The sequence below is a fragment of the Tachysurus vachellii genome, chromosome 13 (assembly GCF_030014155.1).
Source record: "Tachysurus vachellii isolate PV-2020 chromosome 13, HZAU_Pvac_v1, whole genome shotgun sequence".
Classification (NCBI taxonomy): Eukaryota; Metazoa; Chordata; class Actinopteri; order Siluriformes; family Bagridae; genus Tachysurus; species Tachysurus vachellii.
The window spans coordinates 2,061,384-2,070,000 of record NC_083472.1 but is presented as its reverse complement, the minus strand read 5'-3'; the positions used below and the strand labels follow the sequence as shown (position 1 = coordinate 2,070,000).

General features: G+C 46.8%; 1 protein-coding gene across 2 annotated transcripts in view; it reads right to left on the bottom strand.

The window, feature by feature from the left end:
• Positions 1 to 8,524, bottom strand: part of poc1b (POC1 centriolar protein B) — a 34,405-nt gene extending 25,881 nt beyond the window's left edge. Inside the window, exons 1-10 of one of the 2 annotated variants that reach the window (XM_060885536.1) lie at positions 8,396 to 8,524; positions 7,462 to 7,546; positions 7,151 to 7,322; positions 6,888 to 7,067; positions 6,133 to 6,240; positions 5,934 to 6,049; positions 5,203 to 5,336; positions 4,746 to 4,814; positions 4,507 to 4,659; positions 3,255 to 3,329 (exon numbers count right to left, since the gene is read on the bottom strand). In XM_060885536.1, the coding sequence (XP_060741519.1) occupies positions 3,255 to 3,329; positions 4,507 to 4,659; positions 4,746 to 4,814; positions 5,203 to 5,336; positions 5,934 to 6,049; positions 6,133 to 6,240; positions 6,888 to 7,067; positions 7,151 to 7,322; positions 7,462 to 7,546; positions 8,396 to 8,422 (1,119 nt within the window). In that variant the 5' untranslated portion in view covers positions 8,423 to 8,524. Of the gene's footprint in view, positions 1 to 3,254; positions 3,330 to 4,506; positions 4,660 to 4,745; positions 4,815 to 5,202; positions 5,337 to 5,933; positions 6,050 to 6,132; positions 6,241 to 6,887; positions 7,068 to 7,150; positions 7,323 to 7,461; positions 7,547 to 8,095; positions 8,243 to 8,395 lie in introns of those variants that run through there. The other variant, XM_060885537.1, reaches the window with a different exon arrangement.
• Between the last annotated feature and the right edge of the window lie 93 nt (positions 8,525 to 8,617).

The following is an 8,617-nucleotide window of genomic DNA, read 5'->3' as shown; positions in this document are numbered from 1 at the left end:
TGACACCAGAGGCTGAAATGTTCTGCTGGTGTGTGTAGGAGGTGTAACCGAGCGTGCTCGGTGCTCCGTGTTCTGGAAACTAGAATTAGAATTCGGTGGATGAGGGATGAACCTTCACTATCATTAACCAGTCGAGGAGCCTTCGAGAAGGAGAGTCGTGGGGGATGCACCAGGGATTTCAGAACAGCGTATCAGATATTGCGTCATCGGGTAGGCGTGGCCTATTTGATAATCTAACCCTAACCGTAGTTTTTGGTTGTTTATTTGTTTTCAAAAATAAATCTACCTGTATGACTGTTTTGTCCTTCGTAGTATTCTCTTTTTTTTTGAAAGAGGACGTTTTTCCAAGACCTCCAAGACACGCCCACGTTTTACGTCGTGGTAACGAAACCTCTGGAATTTAGTGAATGCCGAGTCTGGGGTTTAGGAACTCGAGCTGTGACCCAAAGTGAAGGTTCTAGAATAGTTAGACGGTGACGGTACGTCGTGACGTGACACCGTATCTCCCGCGTCTACTGCTCGGTCCTCTCAGTTACTTCTGCTCAGATGAAGATCGCAGGTCGGAGGTAGGGAGCGAACACCAGACTAGGGATCGTTTTTTTCCAGGCTACTTTAAACATATTAAATTTTTGGGGCACAAATATTTAACTCTTATAACAGAACAGAAGAGGCTACAAAAAAAACAAAAAAAACAAATGCATCGTTGGTGGTTTTGCACGCCGTTAGATATCCCCACTTTTGTATGTTTTCTTTAAAGCACAAACGCTTGCAGATGAATTTAGAATCTTTATGTATGAATGCAGGCTCTTTCTATTTCAGTGTCTTTCTTTTTTTTTTTTTAAACCCAGTCTGCATGGAGAGGAAAGAAAAGAAAGAAACTCCAGCGCAGGTCATCAGAGCACTGGTCCAGCTTCCACCCACGACCAGAACAAAAGCACTCAGCAGCAGCCAGGCTGCGAGAACACGACGGAAAACAGAGCTGCGAACTGGCGTTACATAACGATAACACATTCTTAACACTAAAACACCTACTGCTTCCTAGAAATCACACAGGAACACACACACGTACTGCACAGACGCTCAGCATAAACAAAAACAACACACTGAGCCGTTATTAGTGCGATTCTCTGACTGTTAACCGGCTCCTTAGTCCCCGGTTACCCTGTCGCTTCAGACGGACGTGCATGTTATTAACCGTGTATGTGCATGTGTCCGTGTATGTGCATGTGTCCGTGTATGTGCACGGACGTGCATGTTATTAACTTAAAGTTTTAGTCCCCCTCTGTTTCTTATCTGTCGTTTGTTTCACAGAACTCTTGATGCTGATTGGTCAGATTCTTTTTTCTGTATGAGCATGGCAAAAGTTTGGTATTTTTTTTTTCGTTTCCATGGTAACAACAGAGACAAAGACTCATAAGGAGATGAGATGTTTCGATCTGCGGCGAAGTCTCCGGTGTTACGTTACGCTTTCTGTGGTTTGTGGGGAACGTGATGAGCTGCGATGTTGTTTTCTTCGACTTCGTGAGTGAGAACGAAAACACAGGATGTTGATGTGACGATGCTGTAATGTAAGAAAGGCCTGGAACTGAATGTTTCACCAGTGTGCTGTTATTTGTTTTCACGTGATAGGGAAAGAACTGGTCCAAAACAAAACGGATGGATGGATAGACAGACGGACGGATAGATAATTGTATAAAATTGCATACCGGTATAACATGGTGGTACTATCTGAGATAAATGTTTGTGTTTTAGATGTAAAAGCTCTCGTTTCGGGCCTCGTGCTCTCCCATCCTACTGTACACAGGTATTCGGTTTCTCTCACGCTTCCCTCACAAATCAATAACTTCCTGCTCGTGTCTGAGGCTCATGTTTCACCTCTCCCTGTACGGTTATCTCTGGCCGTCACCCCCCCAAAACACACACACACACACACACCAACAAAATCATCTCTATCTTTAGCTGCTTTCATCCGTCTGTTTGTCCGTCCTTCCCTCTGTTAGTCACCCCTTGTCACCGGAGCTCAGAGCTGATATCTGTGCCCCAAGGCCACCCGATCCCTCGCCGCTTAAACACCACAGGAAAAGCCTGAGCGCCCGCTTCCTCTCCGTCTGCCTCGCACTCACACAACGCGATACCCCAAAACACACGTTTCTCAGGAGGATCAGCTTCACCATGACGTGAGAGGAACAGACGCTGTGGTGGGTTATAAGGAAGCGCGCTTTGGAAATAGCGTCGCTTTACGTTCGCGTGCGTTATAGTCTGACATTTTTTTTCTGCCGTCTGATTCACTGGTGATTCAAACAGTGTGTTACGTTCGTTCTTCGTACAGTACCTATATTTAATATTTTTACCGTTAATTAAATTTGTATATTTATTTTTAATTCTTATATTTTATTTGTTTTAGATTGTATTGTGAGCAACTCTAACGTAATTTCCCAGTGGGAATGAATAAAGTATTCTGCTGACATCGTTTGAGCAGTTAATCGGTTCATTCTGAACTTGTATGAATTGTGTGAATATTTCACACATCACACACACACACACACACACACACACACACACACACACTTGAGCCAAGAGAAACTAATGCAGAGGGACTACAGAAAAGTAAAGAAGAATCAATCTGGAGTGAGATGTTCAACAAGCACAAGGTATGATGATCGGGGGGCACAAACATATGGCTATAAATACTAAATAATGTATATTATCTATATTAGCGATGACAAAGTACGTACAAGGTGTGTATTACAGCAGAACACACAGTAGATCTGCATTTTGTCAATGAGTGTGTGTGTGTGTTGAGCTCTCATACAGACTGTGTCCTGTTAATGCTGCAAAAGAACTGGGGAGAGGAAACTGTACACAGGAAGGAAACTGAAGACTGTGTCAGCACACACACACACACACACACACACACACACACACACACACACACAGAGTGAGTCGTGATAAGCAGCATCTCCAGAAATCTAATAAATTCAGGTCACCAGTAACCCTGACTACTCCAACTGCGTAGTGATGCTTGTGCTGAAACTCCACACTGATGATCAGTACACCAAAAGACCACTAGATGGCAGCACAAAGCATGTTAGGCGTTACACAGAACACATTTTATGGCCTACATCGCCTACTGGTGGACACGTGTTTACGATGCATCCAGAAAGAACAACATGGAGGGGTGTGTGTGTGTGTGTGTGTGTGTGTGTGTGTGTGCAGGCGGTTGGTTAGATTAAACAGTAGGGATCTTAGCTCACCAGACTGAACGGATCTTCTCCAATATCCACCACCTGAGGATGAGCTGATTGGATGTTAGGGACCACTGGGTTAATCTGAGAGACGAAGAAACCAAATAAAAAACATTTAAAATCTCAAACACACACGAGCCGACACACACACAGACACGCACACACGGGCCGACACACACACACACGGGCCGACACACACAGGCCGACACACACACACAGGCCGACACACATACACACACGGGCCGACACACACACACACGGGCCGACACACACAGGCCGACACACACACACAGGCCGACACACATACACACACGGGCCGACACACACGGGCCGACACGCACGCACACACACGGGCCGACACGCACTCACACACACGGGCCGACACGCACGCACACACACGGGCCGACACGCACGCACACACACAGGCCGACACGCACGCACACACACACACGGGCCGACACTCACGCACACACACACACGGGCCCACACGCACACGGGCCCACATGCACACACGGGCCCACGCACACACGGGCCGACACGCACACACACACACACACGGGCCGACACGCACACACACACGGGCCGACACGCACACACACACACACACGGGCCGACACGCACACACACACACACGGGCCGACACGCACGCACACACACACACACACGGGCCGACACGCACACACACACACACGGGCCGACACGCACACACACACACACACGGGCCGACACGCACACACACACACGGGCCGACACGCACACACACACACACGGGCCGACACGCGCACACACACACGGGCCGACACGCGCACACACACACGGGCCGACACGCACACACACACACGGGCCGACACGCACACACACACACGGGCCGACACGCACACACACAGGCCGACACGCACACAAACAGGCCGACACGCACACACACACACGGGCCGACACGCGCACACACACACGGGCCGACACGCGCACACACACACGGGCCGACACGCGCACACACACACGGGCCGACACGCGCACACACACACGGGCCGGCACGCGCACACACACACGGGCCGACACACACACACAAACAGGCCGACACACACACACACGGGCCGACACGCACACACACACGGGCCAACACGCACACACACACGGCCCGACACGCACACACACACGGCCCGACACGCACACACACACGGCCCGACACGCACACACACACACACGGCCCGACACACACGCAAACAGGCCAACACACACACACACAGGCCAACACACACACCTGCACGGCTGAGTCGTGGGCGAGGTGCACGTGTGGAGAGCGAGGAAAGATGTCCGTCAGGTGAGGAGGAGGATCTGGAGTTACACGCTTCCTGTGACTGCTCAACATCTCCCTGTAGTTCAGAGCATCAAAGTTGGTCTTCCACATGAGGACCTAGAAATAATCAGACTCTGAATCAGACTCCGAATCAGACTCCGAATCAGACTCCGAATCAGACTCCGAATCAGACCAGACTTTACCTGACCATCACATCCACCTGTCGCAAACAGGTCTCCTTCTCGAGAGAACACCACAGCCAGAACTGGACCCTAGGGGTGCGGGGCAGAGAGGGGCAGAGGGGGGGAGAGAGAGAGAGAGAGAAAGAGAGAGAGAGAGAAAGAGAGAGAGAGAGAGAGAGAGAGAGAGAGAGAGAGAGAGAGAGAGAGAGAGAGAGAGAGAGAGAGAGAGAGAGAGAGAGAGAGAAAAAGAAAAGAGAGACAGAGAGAGAGAAATTTGAATGATTATTGGAGATCTTTGGGTTGAAGGTTTGAGAGCATTAAATCATTAGCTCTCAAACATCAGTGAGCTCTCAAAAGAAAATTCCAGGATGAAAAACATTCCTCCACAATTGATGGAGAAACTGATTGTGGCTAAAAATGTAAGCTGTGGCAGATCTATACAGAACAACACCATCAGATATTTAGAACCATTTTCCACCTTGTGGCCGTGGAGAGTGTAGATCAGTCGTCCCTCCAGCAGGTCCACGATCTTCACTGTGCTGTCGCTGGAGCCACTGATCAGATAATTCCCCGATGGATGGAAGGAGAAGCTGTTGATGGCGGCACTGTGGACTGAGACACACAGGAACCTTTAAAGAGGGCGGAGCACCTGGAGCATCAAGAGCACCAGAAGTATCAAGAGCATCAAGAGCACCAGGAGCATCAAGAGCACCAGGAGCATCAAGAGCACCAGGAGCATCAAGAGCATCAGGAGCATCAAGAGCACCAGGAGCATCAAGAGCACCAGGAGCACCAGGAGCACCAGGAGCATCAAGAGCACCAGGAGCATCAAGAGCACCAGGAGCATCAAGAGCACCAGAAGCATCAGGAGCATCAAGAGCACCAGGAGCATCAAGAGCACAAGGAGCATCAAGAGCACAAGGAGCATCAAGAGCACCAGGAGCATCAAGAGCACCAGGAGCATCAAGAGCACCAGGAGCATCAAGAGCACCAGGAGCATCAAGAGCAAACTGGGAATGAAAAAGGAATGAATCACTCCATGTGGTGCTTTTAGAAAAATATAATCAAAGTGCTTGTTAAAAGTGAGAAGATTTGCGACATCCTCCTGATTTTCTACTTCCAGAGCTCCAGAGACGACACACACCCTCCTCTTTACAGGGCGACACCACCACCTCAGCACTCTGTCCTCGGTGTGAATGAATACGGTACCTTGGTAATGCTGAATGAGTTTGTTAGTTCGCATGTCCCAGATCTTCAGCGTGTTATCTGCTCCTGAGGACGCGATGCAGGTTCCGCTGCTGTTAAAGTCCACAAATGTTGCTGGTCTAGAAGGTGAAAATAACGTGGTTAATCTCAGTGAAGGGAAACACAGGAGTTTAAAGTAAAAGAGAGGGATTAAAAATCGGACCCGGTGTAATCGGTGAATGTGTTGATGCACAGGCGAGTGGACGTGTCCCAGAGACGAACCGTCCGGTCGTCACTGCACGAGGCCACCAAACGTCCGTCTGGAGAAAACCTACGACACAAACAAACCCAAAGATCTTTGGTGTGCGCAACCTTAAACTGTGTCATTGCCCTGAAAATGTCTGATGACCCTCACAGAAACCCTCTTAAAAAGCTTCTACATAGAATTTCTTCTTCTTCATCTTCATCCGAACTACCTCGGGTCACGGGGAGCCTGTGCCTATCTCAGGCGTCATCGGGCATCAAGGCAGGATACACCCTGGACGGAGTGCCAACCCATCACAGGGCACACACACACACACACTCTCATTCACTCACACAATCACACACTACGGACAATTTTCCAGAGACGCCAATCAACCTACCATGCATGTCTTTGGACCGGGGGAGGAAACCGGAGTACCCAGAGGAAACCCCCGAGGCACGGGGAGAACATGCAAACTCCACACACACAAGGCGGAGGCGGGAATCGAACCCCGACCCTGGAGGTGTGAGGCGAACATGCTAACCACTAAGCCACCGTGACCCCCCCCCACTTTACAGAACATAAGAAACATAATACAAAAATATATATATATTATACAAAGTTTAATATGACTAATATTCATTTAATTAATTTATTAATAAAGTAATTAATTAATTTATTATTCAAGTTTTTGATCAAACCCTTGTACACTTGTGAGTGTAATAACCTCATACCTGGCACAGCGTACCCAGTTGGTGTGTTGGTTGAGGGAGTAGATGAATTTCTGCCGATGCACGCTCCACACTTTCACAGACTTGTCGTCCGAAGCGGTGACCAGTTTCTGACCGTCGGCGGAGAAGTTCACACTGCGTACGGTGGCTGTGTGCGCTTTAAAAACCGTCGAGTCTCCTTTGCTGGAATTTGACACAGATCAGGTGACGTTACTGGATTAGTGACAGAGGACAGATTTAAGGTGTAAGGTGCGTTGCTAACTTACATGTTGGGTGTCCATAATCTTACGGTCTTGTCCCTTGATCCAGAAGCCACCAGTTCGCCGGATGGGGAGAAGTGCACGGCGGTTACGATATCCTGATGTCCGACAAACCTGAACGCTCTGGATTTGGGATTAAGGTTCCATATCATCAGAGTTTTATCACTGGATCCAGTGGCTGAAAAAAAAAATCATTGTACAGTTTAACCCACAGGCGGCCAATGTTATCTTAACAGTCAGTGGCTGCAAACTTTATGGATAAGATCAGATGCTCCAACTGATTTAACAGCAGAATGTTGATGTATTTCTCCACATACCCAGCTGTTTGTTGTTGGGACTGAAATCTGCACAAGTAACAGCATCTTTGTGGCCTTTAAAATGTCTTGCAAGTGTCGGGTCATCCTAAAGGAGAAGATAATTGAGCTGAAACCACAGACGCACTAAAAACCTCAAATAGAGATGTTAGGATTTTATATATGGCTCTTTTATGGAAGCAGAATCATTTGAATCAAATGATTATAAGGGGCAGACTTTTTAACTTATTTAAAACAACGCTGTCCGTGGAAACATGTTTTATTTAATAGACGCTTCCATTAAAACATTACACTTTATCCTCATTGCCTACAATTACAAAAAGTAAAAAAGACAGATTTTGTTTTCAAGGTTCGGTTCAGAGTCGATTCAGCATTCAGTTCAGTGTCGGCTCCTTCGCAAACGACTCAGCACTACCGTCTGTTTCGGAAATACGGTCTGCTGCAGTTAAAGAGCATTAAATAAATCTCTCCAGGTCTTAATGCTCATTATTTAATGCACTTACGTTACTTTCAAAAATGTAACTCGTGTTATGTTCCAGCAGAACTACGAGTTTACACTTAAATCACTGTATCGTTAGCAAAGATAAAATAAATAACACTCAAACAATTATCTAAAGAAGATAAAGTGTTTACTTACCAAAACAGATGCCATTTAGTTTAGCTAGCTATCTAAATATATAATGTAAAACTTCTAGAATGTGTTCAAAAGTGTTTAAAACAAAGATAAACATATTTGTTTCATTTGAAAATGTTACTTCCGCTAAGTTCGCGTCAGGAACACACCAGCCAGGAATAAACGAGTACAGAAAAGTCGATTCAGAAGCTATCGTTAAGCGGTTTTTATTTATTTTTTTGTTTTATTGGATATAAACGCTGACTCGCATCTAATATTCATATTTAAAATTGATATATATGAATAACAATATAGATTACTCACGAGGCCATGCATAGCCGCACCAGGCATGTTCAATCAAACCAGATAACACTTTCAGTAAGTAGCGACTTAATTAGTTTACTTCAGCGAGGTTTATATAAATTATTTTTAAATAAAATGCCACGAGTTCACGATTCTTATATTCATTGTTATTCATTTGCAAACGTGAATAGTTTGGATGACAAACCGCTAAAGCGAGAAGGATAAGGTTGGATTAAATGAAGG